This window comes from Suricata suricatta, chromosome 6, assembly GCF_006229205.1.
Source record: "Suricata suricatta isolate VVHF042 chromosome 6, meerkat_22Aug2017_6uvM2_HiC, whole genome shotgun sequence".
Lineage (NCBI taxonomy): Eukaryota > Metazoa > Chordata > Mammalia > Carnivora > Herpestidae > Suricata > Suricata suricatta.
In genome coordinates this window covers 35,603,764-35,628,048 of record NC_043705.1, presented here as the reverse complement: position 1 = coordinate 35,628,048, position 24,285 = coordinate 35,603,764, and the positions used below count along the sequence as shown (strand labels likewise).

The following is a 24,285-nucleotide window of genomic DNA, read 5'->3' as shown; positions in this document are numbered from 1 at the left end:
ATATATATATACATATATATACATATATATATATGTATATATATATATATATACAGAAAAAATTATCTTCAAGAAGATATGTGAGAAACAGATAACAGTAATTGCCTACAGGCAGTGAAACAATGCCTGGATATAGAAGGAAACCTGTATACTGCATATACTTTCATTTCTTTTTTTGTTTTAAGTTTATTTATTGAGAGAGAAAGAGAGGGACGGAGGGAGAGCGAGAGAGAGGGAGAGAGAAACACAGGGGAGGGGCAGAGAGAGAGAAAGACAGAGAGACAGAGAATCTCAAGCAGGCTCCATACTGTAAGCACAGAGCTCAATGTAGGTCTTGAACTGTGAGATCATCACCCGAGCCGAAATCAAGAGTTGGATACTCAATGGATTGAGCCATTCAAACACCCCTACATTTTTAAATTTCTTTTATACTTTGTAAATGTGTGCTGCTCCTTAAAATATAAGGTAATTCAAATAAAATAATACATACAAATATACATATGAATATGAGAAAATCAAATATATACCATCAATGAAACTTAGTTATATGCAGTAACTTAGAGGTACTTGGAACTGAGAGGCACAAGTTACTAGAAATTCATCTAACCCAACCATTTCCCCACATCATAAAACTGATGCCAATTCTGTCACTCATCATTTATCAATTATGTGACCAGCAAATAAGATAAAATGAAACTCAAAGTGCTACCAAGGACACAGGGAAATAGGCACTCTTTTCCAATGTCACTATAAGTAAAACTTAGTACAACATTCCTAGAGAGTTATTTGGCAAGCTGTCCTAAAATTTTAAATATGCACACCTTTGATATAACCGTCTCCCTCCTACAAACTAATGTAAAATAGGGTTTTCAACTGAGAGATTACTCTGGGGGCATTCTGGGTGTCACAATGACTGAAGAGCATTTACTGGCATTTAGTAGGTGGGAGCCAGGAGTGCTGAAGGTCTTAACATGTACAGGACTATCCTATATAACAAATTATTTCACTCACAAACGCCAAATCCAGTAAGATGTCTGTAACACTGTTACAAAATGGGAAATACTCAAACCATCAAAAAGCAGTACGAATCAGTAGTTCATGAAGATCCACCATTACTAAAGGTCTGAAGAAGGGCAATATTGAAGTGCCTTTCAGAAAAGTTTCCCTGAATATTAAGTCCAGAGAAAGGGGAACTTTTGTTCTGATAAACACAAAGGAAAATTATCTTTCAAATGATAAGGTATCACTTCCATATACAGTAGAACTCTCAAATATATTTCCACACACTTGGAAGATAGGAAAGGGTAAAATCCCTACCTAGAGAGGATACAGGGAAAGTTAACCACATGTGGTAAGTCTTTAGTAATTACAGCAGAAGTATTCCAGTGTCTTACTTGAAGGTCCAGGAATGAAGAAGGAGAGAGCAATTAGAGGCTCTTGCCAATAAGAACATAAAAATTTGAATGAATTACATAAATATTTCGGGAGGTACAGAAACTCTGACTTCTAAACCTATTACTTTCTTAAGATTTATAATGCTCTCTGGCTATAGACAGAAGGTGAATATGATAGTATGCAATGATACTAAACTGATTTATTTTTAGAGGCATAAATCCAAAAGAAAAAAAAGAGAAAACACAATAAAGCTAAAAAAAATTGGGAGCTCAGAAGCAGAAGGATTAAATATATAATGCTTATAATTTTAAAATCAAGAAATGGCAGCAAAAATATTTTAGAAATGAAAAAAATACCCCCAGAAATCAGCTAAAAGATTTAGAAGTAGACATTCTTAAAGAATAGAAACTGGGGAGAAATAGAGTAAGAAAATGATTAACCACCTGGTGGATGTTAAGTTCATCTGACTCTTCAAATGATACACATATACAACTTCTAAGAAAATAAAAACTAAAAAATTAAAAAAAAAATCAAAAGAATCTAAGGTTTATGAGGTTGTTTTCCTTCTTCTCCCTCCCTCCCTTAATGTTTATTTTGTTTTTGAAAGAAAGATACACAGAATCCTAAGCAGGCTCCAGGCTCTGAGCTGTCAGCACAGAGCCTGATGCAGGACTCGAACCCATGAACCATGAGATCATGACCCGAAGTTGGACACTTCACCGACTAAGCCACCCAGGCGCCCCTGTTTTCTTCTTTCTGTAACTGAATGCTTTCCAAGTTTTCTTCAATGAACATCATGGAAGACACTATCTTTCAAAAGAGTGAAACTAGACCATTCTCTTTCACCATACCACAAAAACCTAAAATATTTGCTAACTGGTCTGTTACAGAAAAACTCTGCTGACCACCGATAATGTGCTATTACCTTCTTTATATATTACATGTTTTATGCTACATATAGCTTTCATTGTATGTAAAACACACCACAAATTTTAAATATGTATATTCTTTAATTTACCCTAGTTTTTACAGAAGTATCTGCAATCTACATGCCAAATATAAACACATATCTTCAAATTTGGCTTTAAAATAAATAGTACAGGGGCACCTGGGTGGCTCAGTTGGTTAAGCATCCAACTTTGGCTCAGGTCATGATCCCACAGTTCGTGAGTTCAAGCTCCGCATTGGGCTCTGTGCTGACAGCTTGGAGCCTAGAGTCTGCTTCAGATTCTGTGTCTTCCTCTCTCTCTACCCCTCCCCTGTTCATGCTCTTTCTCTCTCTCAAAAACAAGTAATATTTAAAAAAATTTTTAAATAAAATAAACAGTATAGGGGCCCCTGGATGGCTCAATCAAGTAAGCATCTGACTCTTGAGACGAGCTCAGGTCACGATCCTGCCTGTGACTCTCTCTGCGCTCCTCCCCTCAGGCTCTCCTTCTCTCAAAACAAACATGAAAAAATAACTTTTGAATAAAATAATAGTATAAAAACACTAATATTTCATCCTAAAAGTGAATATGATGTTAAAAACTCTGATTAAAAACGTAGTCACTGTTCATTTTGAAAGCACAGAAGACAGGTCCTTAAAAGGAAAAAATGAAAACTTAACTTGAATTCTGCCAACTCAGAACTAAAAATTTAATAGACTTTAATTTTGTGTATAATTTTGTATGCCACTATTTTTTAACCTAAAAGTCAATTCTGAGAATTGTCTCATGTCATTTGTCTTTAAAAACATGTTTTCAGCAGTAACACAAGGCCACTAAGCATTTAGATTGTCCCTTTTTACCATAACAAGGAGTGCTACACTGAACATCCTTACAAGCCCTTGTTTGCATACAACCATAATAACTCCCTTATGATAAATGTGTAAAAGCAGATTACTTGATACAAGAATAAACGAGAAGACTCCAGAATTAGCGCCTCCCACACTCCAGAAGAGCTTCACTAAAACAAAACATTCTATCATCCTTTCATACATATACGGCCCACCCATGATCATTAAGGACAATGAAAGAATGCTGAAAATATCCTTTGTACTTTGTCTTTGAGGGAGACAGAAGACCTCAAAGAAGACGTTTAAGCTTGCTACATCTATTTACAATAGTCTAGGCATATGTATTTCTGTAGTTCTTTCAAAGAAAACATACTACACTGCCCAAGTATGGATTACCAGGGTAAATATCTAGTATTCAAGACTGTCCGATAGCATCCTATCAACACAACAAAATACCATCAAAACTGATGGCGATGTCTCCTTCTTGAAGTTACCCCATCTGCCTCACCTCCTTCATTTGCTCCTTCCCCAAGTGCTTAGACATACCCCTTTCCACAAACCAAAGGCCATATTTCAGCTTTATCAAATGTGTTTCCATCAAAATTGGTTACTATCAGATGCTCTAAAATGATTCTACTTCTAAGAAGAAAAGAGATCTACGTGAGCATGACCTGTGGGTTCAAACTTAAACATCTACATACCTCTCATTTTTGTAACTAGCACTTTCTGGAAAGTCAAATTTACAACAATTCTGCTTACTTAGTTCACTACTGCCTCACAGAGCTGGCACTTGGTCTAAATGTCCAAAATATTTGGCAAGGAGATTCTAATTTTATACACCTAATTTTAAAAGACAAAAATCAACATTCACCCACCCTCCACAACAACAGCCTACACATGTGTAGTGCCCCTCTCCATATATTCTCTTCTTTACTTATCAAGGAGTCACTTTAAAGATAGTCTCCTGGGATGTGTGGGTGGCCCAGTCGGTTAAGCATCCAACTTCAGCTCAAGTCAAGATCTCACGGTTTCTGAGTTCTGTGCTGTTAGCAAAGAGACTGTTTTGGATCTTCTGTCTTCCTCTCTCTCCCTCTCCCCCACTCATGTGGACGTGCACACGCACACTCACTCTCTCAAAAATAAACATTTAAAATAAATAAATACAGGGGCACCTGGGTGGTACAGTGGGTTGAGCATCTGACTTCTGCTCAGGCCATAGCTTCCTGTTCCTGGGTTCAAGCCCCGCGTCAGGCTCTGTACTAACAGCTCAGAGCCTAGAGCCTGGAGCCTGCTTCAGATTCTGTCTCTGCTCTCTCCCTCCACTCCCCTGCTTGGGCTCTCTCTCTCAAAAAAAAATAAATAAAATAAAACTTAAAAAATAAATTTAAAAAATTAAATAAATACATAAAGCTGGTTTCCCACTTGACAAACCAGTGAATGAAACTGCATCAACAGTAACCAGAATGCTGCTAGCACAGTTCTCAAATCTGGACACTCGAACAACCCACCATTCTCTAAAAGTCAGGGAGAAATAGGATTAAGGGGCATCAAACTCAATCAGAGTGAAGTCTTGCTCTTTCAGATTTCCTTCACCATCGGGGCACCTGAGTGGCACAGCTGGTTAAGTATCTGACTTTAGCTCAGGTCATGATCTTGCAGCTCACAAGTACAAGCTCGGCTTCAGGCTGTGTGCTGACAGCTCAGAGTCTAGAGCCTGCTTCAGATTCTGTTTCCCTCTCTCTGTCCCTCCCCTGCTGACACACAGCCTCTGTCTCTCAAATATAAACAAACATTAAGGAAAAAAAAAAAAAAGATTTCCTTCACCATCTTTAACACTTAATAGGGTCGAAAACGTTCTCTCTCAAAAAAAAAGGTGCTTGATGAATAGGGATCCCAGATGTTAATACTGAACTGTATTTTTAACTTGGTTCAGACACTTACTAACTTATGACCTTTCTATATGTCTGACTCACTTTTAAGTTTTAAACTTGAGTTTTTCTACCTGTACACATGGGCTTTCACATGCCCTTTATACAGTTATTTAAGATGAAATGAGATCATGGATGAAAACACTTTAGCACAAATAACACTCAGTATTTAACTGGATGAATGAGTGATTGAGAAGCAAATATATTCTGTTTATGAAGCAAATTAAAGACAGTTACCTGCAGCAAATCTCTATTTGCAGTATCTAAAAGTGGCTGCCACCATATACAGAGTGTAACTGTATGTGTCTCTTATCCTAATAAATTCTTCTCTGAATTCTGCCTTCGTCCCAGATTATACTCATGTATTGACTATGAACACCTGGTAAGCCATGTAATAACCCTAAAGCAAAAATCAAATATTTTCTTTGGAAAACTTGTCACTACAAACGCATTTATGTGGAGTATTATGGAATTACAAAGCTTGGGCTGCCTCTTGACCTTCAAATATATTAATAAGAATGTGCTAATACCCATTTTTTACAACTTGATTTTCTAATCTATAAAACACTTGACACTTATACAGAACGCAAGAAAATGCTGAATACAGCGCTTTTAGAGTTGATATCTGCCAAATCCGAAAACTTACTGAGAAATGTTGAAGCAATTCATCCTTCTCCTCCTCAATGAATCCCCCTACTGTTAGTGCCTTGGGGCGGTGGTCCACCACCATGTGGTTCAAGGAGCCCCTTCCTCTTCCTCCACGGCCTCTGCCTCTTCCTCGGCCTTGAGAGGACATGGTCTTTCCTCGACCCACAGGTAAAATGCCTAACCGTGCGGCCTGAAGAACAAGAGGGAAGAAGTAGTACACACGGCTGGAGTGAACCTTGGAAAAGAGAGGAGGGGGAAGTATGTTTTGAGGTGTTAAATGTGGTGGGTCAGTAACTCCTCTTTAATCTCACCTCAACCTGTAACTGACTGAGTTTTTTCCGTAACTCTGTCGTGTCTTCTCCTGAGGATAGCCTCTTGTGAAGGTCCAGTTCAGTATCTAATAGTTCTTTCTGCGCCTTTGGAAAAATTAAGAGTAAAAATGTATTGGTTAGATAACTTCCAAGATCTTACTCAGAATATCATACTTCAAGAATGACAGCCATCTCTTTTGGCAAAAGGAGAATGAGAGGATGCAATAAACTGGAGTGTTTTAAGAACGGTTAACTATGAAAACATACAGAGAATATAGTGAAATCAGTAAAAATAAGAGGCAGTATTATTGCTTAAGATGGCCTAAAAATTAGACTCTAGAAACAGTCAAATGAGAAGAGGGAGCTGAGAGTGATTTTCTAATAATAAGGAGCCATAAGTCAAACTTGATGGGGCAAAATAAGTACATAGGAAAAAGTCAATAATAATAAAAACATAAATAAAACCTACATAACTGGTATTAAGCCCAATGACACCTTCTGAATATTTGAAGGGATGGTTCCACTATATTACAAATTAGAGAAACAATTGCTGAAATAGGAAACATTGCCTTTTTTTTTTTACCATCACTCTAGCAATTTCATCCTCAGAAAAGGAAACCATAAATTCAGTTCAAACAAGGTATTAGCACCTCTTTCAAAGACAGTACACAGCATCTGCAGGAACATTTAAATAAACTGTTACTGTGTCTCCCTGTTAAGACTACCGGTTATCTAAGAGCTCCAGCTGTGCTCTCAGAGCACCAAGCGTATGCCAGAAGTTCAACAATCTTACGGGGAATGGAAAACGGATATACCTCTGTTTTTGTCTTAACTTTAGACGGTGTGGTAACTGTAGAAGATGTTTTTAGCTCATCTTTCAGTTGTGAGATCTTTTCTCCAAGCTCTTTCAAAGTCTTCATTATATTTGCTCTTTCTTCTGGTTTCATGTTTTTGTTCTTTTCCAGCTTAGATATTAGCATCTATAAAATAAACATAAAAAAGTAAAAAACTATGCTTAGTAATTTTTAATATAACTAACCCTTATCAACTTTACTGTGAAGGATATCTATAAAATCTCTTGTAGAAATCAATTCCAGCAAATAATGAGCTCTTGTCTTACCTTCTGGCATTCTATTTGTTTTTCTAGCATTTCTTGCCTCTTTTTCCTCATATCTTGCTGTAGCTTCATTGCTTCCTGTATAAGTAGATTTTAAAAATTAGTGACAAATAACAAAATTTGCCAATGATACACCAGCATACATTTGATAAATGAAGAAATCATTTCTTCTGGGTCATTCGTATGCTATACAAGACAAATATCACTCCTAATCAATGAAACCAGAGATGAAACCATTAAATACATTTTCTATGGAAGACTTTATAAGTGTTTTTTTAAAAATATTTAAAATGCTAAGTGCTAATTAGCTGTACCTATGACAATTATTCTTGGATGACTTGAATGTATGTATGAGGAAAAACAAGAGCTGTTTCCACTTGCCAATGTAATAAGACATCCTTTATTTTTCAAGTTTCAAGATTAAAAAATGTGAGATGCAGGCTAGGGAACAAAAATGACACCAAATTCTACAGATTTCTGCCAGGAAAATATTACCCACCACCCCTCCGTTAATCAAATCTCCAATTATATGGAAATAATACATATAAATATCTATTTGATTTAAAATATCCTATATGAGTTTATATCTAAGATGACAAACTCAGAAGTCATATGAACTACACAAAAACTATACTTTGTGTAAAACACTGTCTAACTTACAAAGCAAGAGAGGAATTAAAAGAGGAAATAATGAAATAAAACTGCTTCTTAACCTTGGAGAAAAATAACAAAACAGGACAACTCAGTGTTTATTTTTACACAGAAAACAATTCTTCCCTGTGCTTGATGCAGCCTCTGCAAAATACCTTTTTGTCTGTTCACCTTTTTTTCAAATGTATTCTGCATCAAGCAGCAGCTAGATAAATATTATAATGTAGTTCCATAACATGAACTACTCAAATGTGTTAATAAAATTGCTGAAGAATTCAATGGTCCTTCCCTCTTTAAGGAAATTAGAAGCAAAGCTGTTACCTGTTTCTTTTTAAGAACTTCTTGAACATCATGCGCTTTAGACCCTGAACAAAGTTTTGAAGGCGTCTTTAAGTTTGAGGAGCTGTAAATCATTTTTGGATGGCCTGGAGCTGAAAAGATCTACGAAACACAAGTATAATTAAATCTTAGAAATGCTTTAAAGTAATTTTTTAGAAAGACTGCACGCACTTTTTTTTCCCCCAGGAGTTAAACTTTACTTTAAAAACCTCATTTATAAAATTAGTTTTTATGTATACATAAATTCAACTGTAATTCAAATACAAAAACAAAAATTTTAGCAATAATGTTGGTTCTGAATGCAATCACATCCTTCTTTGAATATTTTTAATTGAGAGAAAAAAGAACCGCAGCCATTTATATCTAGAATCTTATATCTAGGAGTAGGCCTGTACTCATAGTGAGGCCTTACTGTCTTGTTAAACAATTTCACAGATTATGAACCTACAACAAACCCCACTCTTGTGACCAAGATGGATCAAGACAAAACCAAAATCAAATCCACAACCCACAATCATGACTGAACAGAGAAAAACAAAACAAAACAAAACAGGAATACTATCCAAATGGTAAAAATGACTGAGTCTCTCTCTAACCTGGCTAACAGCAATGGCTGCAGCCTCTTTACCAATTATAGCCTTTGCCTCATTCTAGTTTTCCTTCCTTCTTGGTTAAGACTAATAAGATATCTGATTCTTTAAGATTCTTTAAACCCTCCTCCAAATCACCTAACACAGCATTAAAGCACTTTGTAATCATAATCTATTTAAATCAAATGCTGTATGAGTTTATAATCAAACATAAAACAAGTGGTTAGCTCACAGGTTTGACTTTACAAAGCAGAGTGGTGGCCGTTCTTACTGTGCTGGTTTTGGTATTTAGATTCCTTTCCCTTTCTGAACAGACCACTCTCCAGTTAATCTTCCCTTCTTTAAGGCACAGCAGAGCTACCTGGCACAGTACAATCTCTCTGGTTCAAGTCTTTCCCAACACAAACAGCAACACCTACAATTTACTGAGCACTTAGTATGTATTTAACACTCCCCTTCCATGCTTTAATAACATGAAATTTTTTAATCCCTATAGCAATTCAATTTATTGACAAAGAAACCAATGCTCTCAAGTTATCTAACACAGTTACTAAGAGGCAGCTCAAGTCAATCAGGGCTGTCTGACTTCCAAATCTTTAATTATCTTTGTTTTGCTATCTTTTTAAAATATAATTTTTGAAACAAAAGAGTTATATTACAAAGATGATGTATATCCATCACTAAACACAACAATTATCAGGACTTTAAGTAGAGTAGATCCCCCTTATCCAGTTTGGCTTTCCATGGTTTGTTAACCAAGGTCAAGAGCGGTCTGGAAACAGATGACCTTCTGACTTGTCAGAAGGTCATTAGAAGCCTAACACTACATCACAATGCCTATACTATTCACCTCACTTCACCTTATGTATAAGCATTTATTATATCATCTCACATCATCACAATAAAAATGAATATAGTACAGTATTTTGACTGACTTCCCCTTTATTAAAGTATATTATTAAAGTATATTATTAAAGTATATTATTATTCCATTTTAATATTATCATTGTTCATCTCTTATTGTGTCTAAGTTATAATTAAACTTTATTATAGATATGTATGTATGTATAGGATAAAACATAGTACATATAAGATTTGGTACTATCTATGCTGTCAAGCCTCCACTGGGGGTCTTAGAAAATATCCCCACTGATAAGCGAAGACTACTATAATTTTGTTTTACGTAAATCCCAACATTCATACCAAACACTATGTTTCTATGTTTGTTTACATGTAAATATTCAGCTGCATCTTTAAAACTAAGGGCTCCTTTCTTTTTAAAACATAACAACAATACCATCATCATCATAGTTATCATAACTCCTTACTATCATTAGATAGTCACATATCAAGATTGTATAATTTTCTAAACACTTTTTCCCATTTGAATTGGGATCTATTAAGGTCCACCTACAGTGACTGGTTAGATCTCTGTAAAGTCTCTTTTGATACCATTTCCTTTCCCATCTCTCTTTTCCTTGCAAACTGTTTGTTGAAGAAACTAGGTCATTCATTCTGCAGCATTCACCACAGAATTCTATGAGACTCTGTAACATGTTCCCCTGTCCTCTGAATTTCCTTCAAATCAATAGATCTAGAGCCCTTATGACATTTTCTCAGTCTTTGACAGGATTCCAGAGATCGCTGACAACTTCGCTGAACAAAATATTCTACGGTCATCTGGAACACTGCCAGCCCCAGATCTGGGGACAGCCATTTCTTTAAAAACCCTTGGTTCCTCTGAGTGCCTGGGAGGGGACAGGGGGTAATTACCCCCTTGATTATTATTTCTACACCTTTTCAGTGAATAGAATTAAGAAATGTTTTGGAGCTTTCTATTGGTTACTGTTTTTTTAAGATAAAACTATGTGAATGTGTAACAACATAGCTGATCCTTGAATAACTCAGGGGTTAAGGGGCATGCACACCCCCCACAAAGAATAAAATATCTACATATTTAACTTTTGATTTCCCCAAAACTTAATAGCCTAGTGCTGACCAGAAGCCTTACCAATAACATAAAACAGTCAATTAACACATAGTTTTATGTTATATTTTTCATATACTGTATTCTTATAAGAAGCTATAGAAAAAAAATGTTAAGCAAATCATAAGAGAAAATACATTTACAGTCCTGTATTTATTTTAAAAATCCATGTTTAGGTGGATCTGTACAATTCAGACCCATGTTGTTCAACCATACTCAATTCAAACAAAAGACAACAGTGTTTTTACTTAATCTACCATATATGTGTTCTGAACCGCACTGAAAACCTCAGTTGTCAGTGACACCAATATAATTCTTCATTTGATTTTCCTACAATGCTCACAAACTGTTCAGAATAACATGACTGCTGAAAAATAATTTTTAAAATTGCTTTTTGCCATGAGGGTTCATCTCATTATTAACATAAAGTCAAGTAGCTGTGTTTTAAAATACTCTCTATGGGCATGTGGATGGGGCTCAGTCAGTCAGTTAAGTATCTGACTCTTCATTTTGGCTCAGGTCATGATCTTGTGGTTTGTGAGATCAAGCCCTGCGTCGGGCTCTGCGTAATCGTGTGGGATTCATTCTCTTCCTCTCCGCCTCTCCCCTGCTCACACTCTCTCTCAAATAAATAAACGTTAAAAAATATTCTCTATGCAAACATACTAGTTCATTTGTTTCATTTTTTAATTCTTAGAGATTATTTTCATTTTATATTATGACTAAATGCAGCATTTATATGGTTCCAAGACAAATCTACAAGACAAAGTTATCCTGTTTCTCCCATTTTTGCCATAACCACCAAGATTTAAATTTTAGAAACTAAAAAAATTAATTATTTATTTATTTATTTCAAATTAAGGTATGTATTTTTTTTGTTTTAATGTTTTTGTTTTTGTTTTTGAGAGACAGAGACAGCGCGAGCAGGGGAGGGTCAGAGAGAGGGGGAGGTACAGAGTCTGAAACTGGCTCCAGGCTCTGAGCTAGCTGTCAGCACAGAGCCCAATGCAGGGCCAGAATCCACGAACTATGAGATCATGACTTGAGCCAAAGCTGGCCACCCAACTGACTGAGCCACCCAGGAGCCCCTAAAAATTTTTTAATTAATTTTAGGAATTTTATTTCTCCTATTAATCAAATACTTAGGTGTTCAATGGTCCTACTTGCTTATACTTATAGGTTTTGTACCATCTTCTTTTTTGTACCTAATATATCCCCATGATCACCTCATGGTACAAAGGAAGATATTTCTCATCCTGTTGTAAGGTTGCACTTATGCTACTGTACTACATTTTAAGTAACTAGTCCCCTACTGATGGACATCTGGATTGTTTCCAGTCTTTCGCTTCATAGTCTACAAATACTAGCCTGGTACATATACTTTTTCATAGTTTGACAAATGTACTTTTGGCACACATTCTGAGAAGGAGGATTATTGATTTAGAATAAATGCATACATAATTTTGTCATACAATGCCAAATTTACTTTCATGGAGGTTGTTAACATTTAGCATTTCCATCAGCATCTAAATTCTCAGATCTTTTTGGAAATTATCCTAGTTTATTATGTAATTTTAAAAATGGATCTAATTTTATCTCTTCTATATGACTATTCACTTATCCAAATACCATTTATCAAACAAAAAGTCCGTATTTTCCCCACTGACCTAAGATACTGTGATGATATCTAATAAATTCCTATTTGCAAGTCTATTTCTCGTCTTTTATTCTATTCCACTGGTCTATCTCTTCATGTGCCCGTATTAATTGACTTAGTAACACAGACTTCACATTTTTTAATGTCTAGTAGGGTTAAGCCTCCCACCCCCTTGTTCTTTTTCAGAATTTTCCAAGGCCTCTTTGAAATAATCACCATGTGGAGAGTTACTGTTATACAGATATATTCCTAAAAGCAAAAGAAACTACTTAAAATACATTTCAAAGTGTGACTTTTGATTATGACAGAGTCTTTTTCACTATATTCTCCTCAAATTCTCAAATTCCTACTTAGCTTTGAATAGAAAAAAAATTAGCCTATTTCTGGCCATATCATGGAAATTAGGCTAGTATACCCTCCACACTTCGGTTAGCTGTCACATTTACCTCAACTGAAGAAACAACGGAATCTGTTAATTTCTCTGAGTCACTAAACAATTTTAAATACATTTGAGGATCAAGGTACGTGGATGGCTCAGTCGGTCAGGCATCTGGCTTCGGCACAGGTCATGATCTCACTGTTCATGAGTTCAAGCCCTGTGATGGGCTCTGTGCTAATAGCTCAGAGCCTGGAGCCTGCTTCAGATTCTGTGCCTCCCTCTCACTCTCCCCCACCTAAGCACTTTCTCTCTCTCAAAAATAAACATTAAAAATTATAAATAGATAGGGGCGCCTGGGCAGCTCAGTGGGTTACGCCTCCGACTTCAGCTCAGGTCAGATCTCACATTCGTGGGTTCGAGCCCCGCATCAGGCTCTGTGCCGACAGCTAGCTCAGAGCCTGGAGCCTGCTTCCAGTTCTGTGTCTCCTTCTCTCTCTGCCCCTCCCCTTCTCATACTCTGTCTCTCTCTGTATCAAAAATAAACAAAACATTTAAAAAATTATAAATAAAGTAATTAATTCATTAATCAGAGAGTCACAGAAATACATACCTGGCAATCCTCTCCAGCACCACCTGACTGATTCAGCAGGTGTGATGCATCACTCTGGTTACCACTTGTGTGTCCAAGGCGGTGTTTGACAGGAACTTTGTTAAGAACATATGCGCCCGATGTCTGTGGTTTACTCATCATCTGCACACACAAAATAAACACATAGGGGATAGAAATTTTTTAAATGCCCAGGAATAATACAATTTCAGGCTAGTGATTACCCTAGGGAAGAAAATAAAGAAATGAGAAGGGAGGGTGATCCTATTATCTCTAAGTTTTTATTTTTTAGTGGCAGATATACAAATGAGTGATTTATCTATTTTATAGATGTTTGAAATATATCATATCAAAAAGCATGCATATGTATATAAACTCATACAGATAAAAATGTCCAATAATTTTTTAAATGTTCCCTTTAATATGTAATGCTCTGAAGGATCTGGAGGTTCTGAACGAGAGAAGCTTCATACCAGTAACAGTGTGATATGGACACCCCAAAAACATAATGCAATGTTGGGCTACATTAACAGAATACAGTCTAATGGATCACTTTTATATGCTATTCAGCCTACATCTAGGGAGAGAACTTGCCTCTGGACTCTACCATGAAGTGGGAAATAGACACAAGAAATGCAGGCTTAGGTGCAGATAAAAAGGATGATGGCTGGAGTTAAGATTACGTATGGTAAGGAATACTTTAAAAAAATTTGAATGCATTTAATTCAAACAAGAGAACTAGGAAAAAATTATCATTATCATCAACATGGGAATGCCTCTAATGCATAGTGGTTTGCTCTCTACTTCCTCCATCTGTTCATTCAAGTATCCTTTGAGCAAAATGTACCAGGCCTCGTTTTAGGCACAAGAGATAGAAGGAACAAAACAGGCAAAATCCCATTTTCTCAGAGCTTACATTTCAGTTTTAAAGTTTTAAAAGTTTAAAGAGAGTTTTCTACATGGAAAAAAGTCAGAAAAACAAGAAGGTACAAGGATGACTGAGTCTAACACAAAACAAAGAAAAAGTCCTAGATTCAGAGTTGTTTGGTGGTAGTTATTACAATATTTTAGTGTTGAGAAGATTCACTAAGAGCATTTCTTTAAACATGTAGACTTATGGGCCCCCTATGTAGAGACTGACTCTGTATGTTTCCGGAGATAAGGCCCAAGAATCTGTACCCAGGTAAGTAATTCTGGTAGAAGTCTACTTGTCAAAATTTAGGGTTCATTAAGAATCAAGTGGAGAGCTTGTTAAAACACAGATGCTTAAGTCCCAACCACAGCGATTCTGACAGTAAGTTGGGCTGAGGTCCAGAAAACTGCGTGTGTAGTAAGTTCTCAGGAGATGAGATGCTCCTGGTCTGCAGATCAAACTGAGCAGCTTTACCGCAGAAGACCTACGGACCACACACTGACGAACAATGACCTAGAGAGTGGGACCAGGGGAGTCTCCTTGTCTGCGAACCAGAGGATTACCTTCTGGATGCCGCCGTGGACCGTGGAGGGAGGGGACTGGGCCACCAGCGCCTGCTGCTGATGCAGGTGCTGCGGCAGGTGATGGTGCTGCTGCGCCAGGTGGCTGAGCGTCTGCTGCTGCTGCAGGAGCAGCTGTGCCGGGGACTGCAGCGCTGGCTGCTCACTGTTCTCCCTGTGCCACAGAACCCGGATGAAGCGGTTGTTCAGGACTGCTTCAGTACTTGAAATGGCTTTCCTGGCCTCCTCATTGGTAAGATACTGGATGAGGGCTGCTTCTGGATCGCCCTTAAAAGCGACCTGTAAGAAAAAACAAAAGCAACAACAAAAAAGCATAGAAATTAGTAAACAGTTAAATGCAAACTCTGATAAAGAATTCAGAAGCAGAAAAGAGCCTGCTGAAATCCATTCTCAAAGCTTTGTTAGTTCTCCAGCACCCTAAAAGATAATATGCATATTTTAAAAAACTAAATACAAAAAAAGATTATTCAATAAAGAATCCAGGTAATGTTACCTAACCACTTGGGGAAAAGTTGTTAGACCCCTCCCTGATACCCTACTCCAAATAAACTCCAGAGAAAGAAATATTTTACCATAACAAAACAACCACTAAAAACACACAAGAAAAAAAGGTGAGTAGCTGTATAATCTGAGTGTTTGGAAAACCTTTTTATGCATACCTATAAAAACAGGATCATAAAGATAAAGAGCAGTAGATTTTATCACATAAAAATTTCAAATCTGTCAGTCCAAATATACCCTAAACTAAATAATGAAGAGAAGAAGTGTTTTTGATATACATGACAAGCAGTGGCTTGGAAGAGCACTATTATAAATGCCTTCATTAAAAATGGGCAAAGACAATCAATAGGCATATCCAAAAACCCTGCAAATGATCTATATAAATCAGAATCTACCTAGTAATTTTAAAAAGCCAGTAGGGGCGCTTGAGTGGCTCAGTGGGTTAAGCGTCTGACTTTTGATTTTGACTCAAATCTTGATCTCACAGGTTTTTGAGTATGAGCCCCTCATCAGGCTTTGCGCTGACTCTGCAGAGCCTGCTTGAGATTCCCTCCCTCCCTCCCCAGCTCATGCTCTACCTCTCTCAAAATAAATAAACTTTTAAAAATTATTTTTAAAAAAGAAAAGCAAAATAAAACAAGTATAATCTTTCACTTATAAAACTGGCTAAAAACATTTTGATAGATCCACATTACAGTGTTGATGGGCTTTAACCCAGTGGGAGGATCAACTAGCACAACCCTTTTTGCAAACAATGTGGCGGCTCAAATAATTCAGCAATGCATCAGGTTTAGCAACAAGGAGGCTCACCACAGCACTGTTCTTATATAAAATAAGAGGAACAACAGAAATCCTCAACCACAAAGAACAGTAAATAAATCAGGCCTGTTGCTATGGACTGATTTAGGCCCCTACTCCCAAATTCTTATGCTGAAACTCTAACTCACTGTGTGACTACAGTTGGAGACAGGGCTTTTAGGAGGTAATTAAAGTTAAATGAGGTTATCAGGGTGGGTACTGGAGGCCTTACAGGAAGAGGAAGAGATCTTTCTCCCCTTCCACAATTGAGGACACAGTAACAAAGTGGCCAACTACAAAGCAGAAAGAGTCCTCACCAGGAACCAAAGGGGTCATCACCGTGATTTCTGACTTCCCCCAAAATAAACATCTGCTGTTTAAGCCACTTACTCTCTGCTACTTCTGATGGCAATCTGACAAGACTAATATACCAAACTACATTAAGCCACCTAATTTTTCTAAATCCCATCAACAATAATGACCTAGGAAACATGTAGGAGAACAAGGCAGAGACATCTGATATGATTTCGTATTCTTGAAGGGTGTAAAGTATTTTTAAAAAAACAGGTCTGTGTGTGTATGTGTGTTCTTCCATATAAATACAGTATGTCTTTTCATCAAAAGATTAATAATTATTATTGTAATGCAGTGAGATTCTGGTGATTTGTTTTTTCACTTTTGTTTAATGGATTTCCAATTATCTATAAAATTAAACATGTACTATACTCAGGGAAAAACACTGCTCAAAAATCTCTCAAAAAGAGAATTTTGGTTCAATTCTTTGAAATATCAAATTTCCTCATACTACTTTTTTTTGTTATTTATGTTTTTTGAGGGGGAGTGCATACACAAGTAGGGGAAGGGTGGAGAGGGGGAGAGGGGGAGAGGGAGAGAGAGAGAGAGAGAGAGAGAGAGAGAGAGAGAGAGAGAGAGAGAGGGAGGGAGGGAGGGAGAGAGAGGGAGGGAAAGAGAATCCCAAGCAGACTCTGCAAAGCCAGTATGGAGCCTCATGCGGGGCTCAAACTCAGCAACCATGAGATCATGACCTGAGCCTAAGTCAGATGCTTAACCGAATGAGCCACCCAAGCAGCCCTTCATGCTACTTTCTTCAGGTCTCAACTTAAATGTCACCTCTCAAAGCAGTTTTTCCTGAGTTCCCCTCCTCCATTACTTAATTACCGTACTGTATTTACAACCTGTTTTACTTGTTTGTTCTCTGTCTGCTCTCGGAAGTCAGCTGCATGAAGGTCAGGACCCTGATTATCATGTTCATATTTAGCCAGTGTGTTCAACAGTGCTGGTCCAGTACGGCACACCTCTACACACTGGACGAGTACATAGACTGGAGGGGGAAGGGCACAGGGATTAATTGCAGTGACCTAAGGGTGATGCCTTTTTTTAAAATAAAACTTTGATTTTTAATATTATATTTATTTTTTAGAGAAAGAGACAGAGTGCAAGTGGGGGAGGGGCAGAAAGAGGGAGACAAAGAATCCAGAGCAGGCTTCAGGCTCTGAGCTGTCAGCACAAAGCCCAACATGGAGCTGGAACACAGGAACCATGAGATCATGACCTGAGGCAAAGTTGGATGCTCAACCTATTGAGCATCCAGATGCGCCCCCCCATACTACTTTCTTAAACTCAGTTACAGAAATCATACTTTGGTTTGATGACCAACACTAACCATCAGGGGTTACTCAAAGTGCAAATTAATGAGGACTTTTAAGTATTCTCGGTTACAACATAACACCCAAACACAAATACATAAATTGGAATATGTGGCAAGTAGACAGCAAAATACAAGTTACAATTTACATGATGTTAGATGACATGTTACACTGCCTAAATTTTCAAGATTACAACCATCCTTAACCAATTACTTTTTCACTATAATATAAAAGTCACGGGGCGCTTGGGTGGCTCAATCGGTTGAAGTCTCCAACTTTGGCTCAGGTCATGATCTCACATTCATGGGTTTGAGCTCTGAGTTGGGCTCTGTGCTGATAGCTCAGAGCCTGGAGTCTGCTTCAGATTCTGTGTCTCTCTCTCTCTGTGACCCTCCCCCTCTCATGCTCTGTCTCTCTCTGTATCAAAAATAAATAAAACATTAAAAAAGTTAAAAAAAAAAACAAAAGTCACTCAATAGACAAAATTACCTTAATAATTACCAAAAATCTTACCTACCTAGTTAGAATACTAAAGCAGATTAAAAAGTCATTTGTCCAGAGATAGCACTATGCACAAAAATATACTAACCATCCTCAGTGTCTTTCAGGAAGAGGTTGCAGATAAACAAATGAATTTAAAAAATAAAAACAAAAACAAATTGAGCTTAATTTCATCATACAGTTGGGTACAGAGCTATATAGTGGAGCTTAGAACACTTAGGAGAGATTACGAGATTAATTACCGGTTTGTCTAAGCAAAGTGAACTGTTAAAAGAGTATTTTCAAAGATAATACCCTCCTAATCTGTCAGCAACCTAGTCACATTTACCTGGATGTTCACAATAGTTCCAAACTTGCTGAAGTGTTCATTGAGCTTGGTAATGTTGTTCAGTTCCTGAGGGATCTTCTTGACTTCTAATTTGGTGTTTGTATACTGATTCTTTCTCAAGAATCCTGGTTTACTCTGACTGTTATTCCCTTGCCTGAAAGGAATATTAATAGAGCTTGATTAATTCCCTCACCTTATGCCTAGCCATGAGACAGATCCACAAAAAACTTAAAATTTCTATGTATTAAAGTGTCATTTGTAAGACATTCTTACATTCCTCAGAAATTACTAAATAATTTTCATTGACCTTGTTACATTGGAAGAGAACAGGTTGAGAGAAAGAAGACTGAATAGCCAAAGATCACAAAAAGAAAGAGGCCCAAATGAGATTAAAATTAATATGCTAAAAAGATCCCCTAGCATTACCAAGGAATCTAACTTTAAAGCAAAGAAAGAACATTAATTTATTTTTTCCCCAAAGGTGTGTTTTTCAACTTCTGTAATAGTACAGAAGTTTCTTCTTCTCTGTTCTTTCCAGTGTCTCAATAATTCTCAATATTGGGTTGAGCCTATAGTAAATACAAGTTACTAATACCTATTATTAATATTCTGCTAGCTCTTCCATTTTTAAGATGTTCTAATGATGCCTCTGGGAACCCTAATTTTGAGAAACATAGTTTTAAAATCACTGGTTAATGACAACTGTGAATTTGACAAATTTACTAATGCACACAAATATAACAAAAACACCAATTAGAACTACTAAGTAGCAAATTATCTTACTTTCCCAGCCAAGGTTTCTTTGTGAGTGGCCCTTCCAAACCACTTATAGCTCTTTTTCGGCTATCTGGTTCAAGAACTACTCTGGTTATGTTGCTATTAATTGAAACAGGAACTGGTGGTTCAGTCTGGATGACAATGTTAGCAGCTGTTGGAAACAAAAATTAACATTATTAACAATGCATGGTATTTGAGGAATTTCAAATGATTAAAACATTTAGCTTAAGAGCTAAAATCACAGTGAATAGCACCCAACTTACCATTTCCTTTTCACAAAGGCTTAAGAGCAAGAAAAAATTACTGCCTCCTTTTTCTCCTTTGTTAAAAACACAATACTGTAGTTTAAAAAGTCATAGGCCGCTCCATTGTAGTAACTGATTCAGGCAAGGATCGTCAATGGTGGCAGAAAAAATTTTTATCGGTGAAACGTTGTTAGAGAACAAGATATTTATCCGGTGCCAAAGCACACCCCACAAATGATTCCTTTCCACTGGGGAGGTCTAACAATTATTATTTCAGAGAAGCAACCAAACTCGGCACCATAAACAGAGTGAAATTATTTGTGTTCTGATGTGATTGAACAGAAAGTTCACCTCGACAGGATATTATTACGGAAGTATGATTTTCTTATGTGTAGCAATGGTACTGTGCTTATAAAGGATGTCTTATTTTGGGTGTAAAATAAAGTGTCTACAGGGCACAATCTCTGCAGTATACTTTCAAGTAATTCAAGAAAAAAACATGAAGGGAGAAGAAGGGATAAAGAGAAGAACATGTGTTAGGTGTACATAAGCAAGCACTCACGCCCCAAAGTGACAAAACTTTAATAGATGGTGAAACTAAGCAAAGGTATTTACAAGTTTATTGTATCTTTTTGATTTTCTGTACGTTTAAAATTATGCAAACTCAAAAGTTGGGAGGAAACCCCAAAGCCCATATTATAAATTGGTATATTTCATTCACAACAGCTAAAATAAAATAAAGAAACTGACATTACAGTGGCTTATCTGTGAATGGGAAAAAGTGTGAATAAGTAAGTAACAACACAAAACTATGACAGATACACTGTGAATATTCTCCTTAACTCTGGTGATGCTACCAAACGTAAAATTAGCAGCCAAGAATAACATACAGGGCTAGATGCTGGGTAGGAATGGTGGTGGGGAGGTAATATGTGTGACAATCAGGGAAACAATGATGCAGATTCACTCATTTAACATATGTTTCTTTAGCAGCTGCTATAGCTCAACAATTATATTAGACATACATGTAAATTAGTGAATAAAATAACTATGATCTCTGATTTATGAGGGCCTGTTTTCAGAACGCAAAGGGAGAACATAGCAATTGTGATGGTATAACACATTCCAGAAGTTGAGACGCCATTGTATCTTCCTAAAATAGTTACGATTACCTTCTAACATTGCCTACTGCTTTTCTTCACTGAAATGCTTTATAGAAAAACAAAGAGATATATAGCTAGAGGCTGAATAACTTGCCAAGGCAACAAACCAAGTCTGCTGTACAAAAATCACCTATTTTTAATTAAAAAAAATTTTTTTTTTAAATATTTGAGACGGAGAGCGAGCGAGCAAGTGAGCATGTGAGTGGGGAAGGGACAGAGAGAGAGAGGGACAGAGAATCATAGCAGGCTCAAGGCTCTGAGCTATCAGCACAGAGCACGACATGGGGCTTTAACCTATAAACTATGAGATCATGACCTGAACTGAAGTCAGACACTTAACTGACTGCGCCACACACGGCCCCCAAAAGACCACATTTCTATCTGAGTGAGATTATCCACAAATTACTGTATATGAATGGAAAGACCAGACTAGTGGCAAAGGCAAAACTTGAATTTCTAAGATGATCTTCCCACTAATTTCAAGTAATCTAGTAATAATATATGCATTATAGCATAGAGGCTAATAGTATATTCTTCAGAATTCGAATGAGCTGCGTTCAAATTCCAATTTGGCCATTAAAGCTGTGTGACCTTGGGCAAGTTTCTTTATCCTCTCTAATCCTCGGTGTCTCTATCGGTAAAAAGAGAATTAAAATAGTACCTCTTTAAAGGAATTGTAGGAAAGGAATATGAGATAATACATATACAAAAACATTTGGCTTCATCTTGACACAAAACTGTTAGCCTGCAGTGGTAACACTGATATTAATGGCAGTAAATAAAAATTAAGAAAATCGAGATAAGAAAGAAGGTAAGACCAGGAAAATGTTCACCATATAACGAAATCAGAAAAACACTGTCGGGGGTGCCTGGGGGGCTCAGTCAGTTAAGCATCTGACCTTGACCAGCTCAGGATCCTGCTGTTTGGGGGATTGAGCGCCGAACCCAGCTCCATGCAGAGCCTGCTTGGGATTCTCTTGCTCTGCCCCTCCCCGACTTGTGCACAAGCACACACTCTCTATCAAAATAAATAAATAAAACTTCAAAAAAATGTTTTTTAAAAATAAAATATTGTCAGGATGTCCCATGGCCAGTCATTCCAATTAAAATTAAATATGAGAAAACTAACTATAGTAAGAAAAACTGGAACCTCATCAAACTTTTTTTCTAATTTTTCTTTAACATTTTTTCATTTTTGGGAGAGAGAGTGCAAGTGGAAGAGGGGCAGAGAGGAGACACAGCATCTGAAGCAGGCTTGAGGCTCTGAGCTGTCAGCACAGCCACAACGTGGGGCTTCCCCACCCATGAGTGGTGAGATCATGACCTGAGCTGAAGTTGGACACTTAACCAACTGAGCCACCCAGGCACCCCTCAAACTTTTTAACCCAAGTTCTTTTTTAAATGTTTGTTTATTTTTTAGAGTGAGAAAGAAAGACAGAGAGAGAGTGGGCACAAGAGTGCACGGGGGAGGGGCAGGGAAAGAGTGAGACAGCATCCAAAGCAGGCTGTGAGCACAAAGCCCAATGTGGGCTCAAACCCGTGAGATTACAACCTGGGCCAAAGTCAGACATTCAACCGACTGAGCCACCAGGTGCCCCTAAACTAACTTTTTTAAGGGAAGAGAAAGGAGGACATTAACCCAGGTTAAAGGTGAATGCCTGCATTTAATCTTTAAAGGTTTCTGACTATGCTCTGTAAAGGTCCTAACATATGGTTGTAATCATAGATATTAAAAAAGATCACATAATAATCTTATTGCAATAGTTTAGGTTCTCAGTTATCAGTGTGAAACATAACTCTCATAATACAAAGTAGGCCGTTAAGTGATCAATTTGATGGCAAGGGACCATGACATTTCATCTTTCATTACCTAATATCTAGTGCAGTGCCCAGTAAAGAGCTAAAACACCCTAAAGGCATGCAAAAATAGCAATTAAAAAATAGAAGTTATTATTTTTATTTTAAAATATATTACAATTATAGCTTTTTTTTTTTTTTTTTGAGAGAGAGAGAGAGAGAGAGAGAGAGAGAGAGAGAGACAAGAGACTGCCCAAGTTGGGGAGTGGCAGACAGAGGAGGAGAGAGGGAGTCCTAAGCAGGCTCCACACTGCCAGTGCAGAGCCTGATGCAAGGCTCAAATTCATAAAACTGATCAAGAGATGGACGCTTAACTGAACGAGCCACCCAGGTGCCCCTCTAATTACACCTTTAAAATAAAATTTGGAGACAAAGTTATTAAAATACATTTATTTGAGATGATTATGTAGCACTCTTCAAAACGACAGTGTGTAAGTAATTTTGGACCTCAGTGAGGTCTGCAATGCTATACTGAACTCCTATATAACAGCGACAAAGAAGATCTAAGGCATTCTCACCTCTTGGATTTGCATCCATATCTCCAGATGTTAGGCCAATCAGGTTTGGGCGCTGTGTCTGTGTTCTGGAAAAGAACTGTCTGTACTGAGATCTACCAGAACTGGTAATACTAGGAGCTTCAGGGTTATATCCATCTGGTTCATACGTATCTGGGGGAAAACAAAACAACAAAACGCATATGAAATAAGAGAGTGGCTAAGAAATTTTTCATTACTATGAACAACTGCAAAAAGTGAAATTTGCTTTGACAAATTTATCAACCTATACATACATACAAATACATATATTGACATATATACTTTTATTTACAATATATATTAATATACCTCTTAGAAGTGAAAGAAATAAAAATGTTCTTGTCTCAAAACACAGATACACATATCCATTCTTGATTACGGAAATATTTCCAGATTCATCTACCCAGTTAACCATTTTTATCCTATATATTAATCACTTAATCCAAACATCAGTAAATATTTTTAAGACAAATATACACATACATGAATACCATAAATAAAGGACTGGTTGAGTTTCCTCTGTAATCATGTTTCCCCAATTTCTATGTACTGTTTTATTTTTAATTTATAGCCAAGTTAGTTAGCATATACTGCAGTAACGATTTCAAGAGAAGATTCCAGCAATTCATCCCCTACACAAAACACCCAGCGCTCACCCCAGCAAGTGTCTTCCTTAATGCCCCTCACCCATTTAGCCTTCTTCCCTGACCCAAGGTACTCTTTTAGGTAGGGGTAATCAATATACTAATCTGGTTACCTAAACCTTAAAATGGAGATATAATAGCTAGTTTCAAACAAAAAAACATTTCAAATGTTTTATTTCAAATATCAAAAAAATTTTATATTTACAAATGTAATCATGATCTTACTACCACCCTATCAATGCCACTTTTATCACATTCCCTTTGTTTTCTCTACAGCTAAAGATTTTAATTTTTAACCTTCTAATGCTAGCTATTAGTGTGAAAAAAAACTGAATACATTCATCTCTACATGGTACATGTCCTCTCCATCCCACATAAAATGACACAA

At 37.0% G+C, this 24,285-nt stretch overlaps 1 protein-coding gene across 4 annotated transcripts in view; it reads right to left on the bottom strand.

Annotated features, from left to right (window-relative positions):
- The window catches only part of RBM27 (RNA binding motif protein 27), a 75,467-nt gene that overhangs the window by 6,427 nt on the left and 44,755 nt on the right, over positions 1-24,285 (bottom strand). For all 4 annotated transcript variants that reach the window (XM_029942190.1, XM_029942192.1, XM_029942191.1 and 1 more), the window contains 10 exons: positions 23,236-23,385; positions 19,459-19,603; positions 18,676-18,829; positions 14,863-15,159; positions 13,390-13,530; positions 8,149-8,268; positions 7,180-7,254; positions 6,875-7,039; positions 6,060-6,164; positions 5,747-5,938 (listed from right to left, as the gene is read on the bottom strand). In XM_029942190.1, coding sequence (XP_029798050.1) covers positions 5,747-5,938; positions 6,060-6,164; positions 6,875-7,039; positions 7,180-7,254; positions 8,149-8,268; positions 13,390-13,530; positions 14,863-15,159; positions 18,676-18,829; positions 19,459-19,603; positions 23,236-23,385 — 1,544 coding nt within the window. The remainder of the gene's footprint in view (positions 1-5,746; positions 5,939-6,059; positions 6,165-6,874; positions 7,040-7,179; positions 7,255-8,148; positions 8,269-13,389; positions 13,531-14,862; positions 15,160-18,675; positions 18,830-19,458; positions 19,604-23,235; positions 23,386-24,285) is intronic.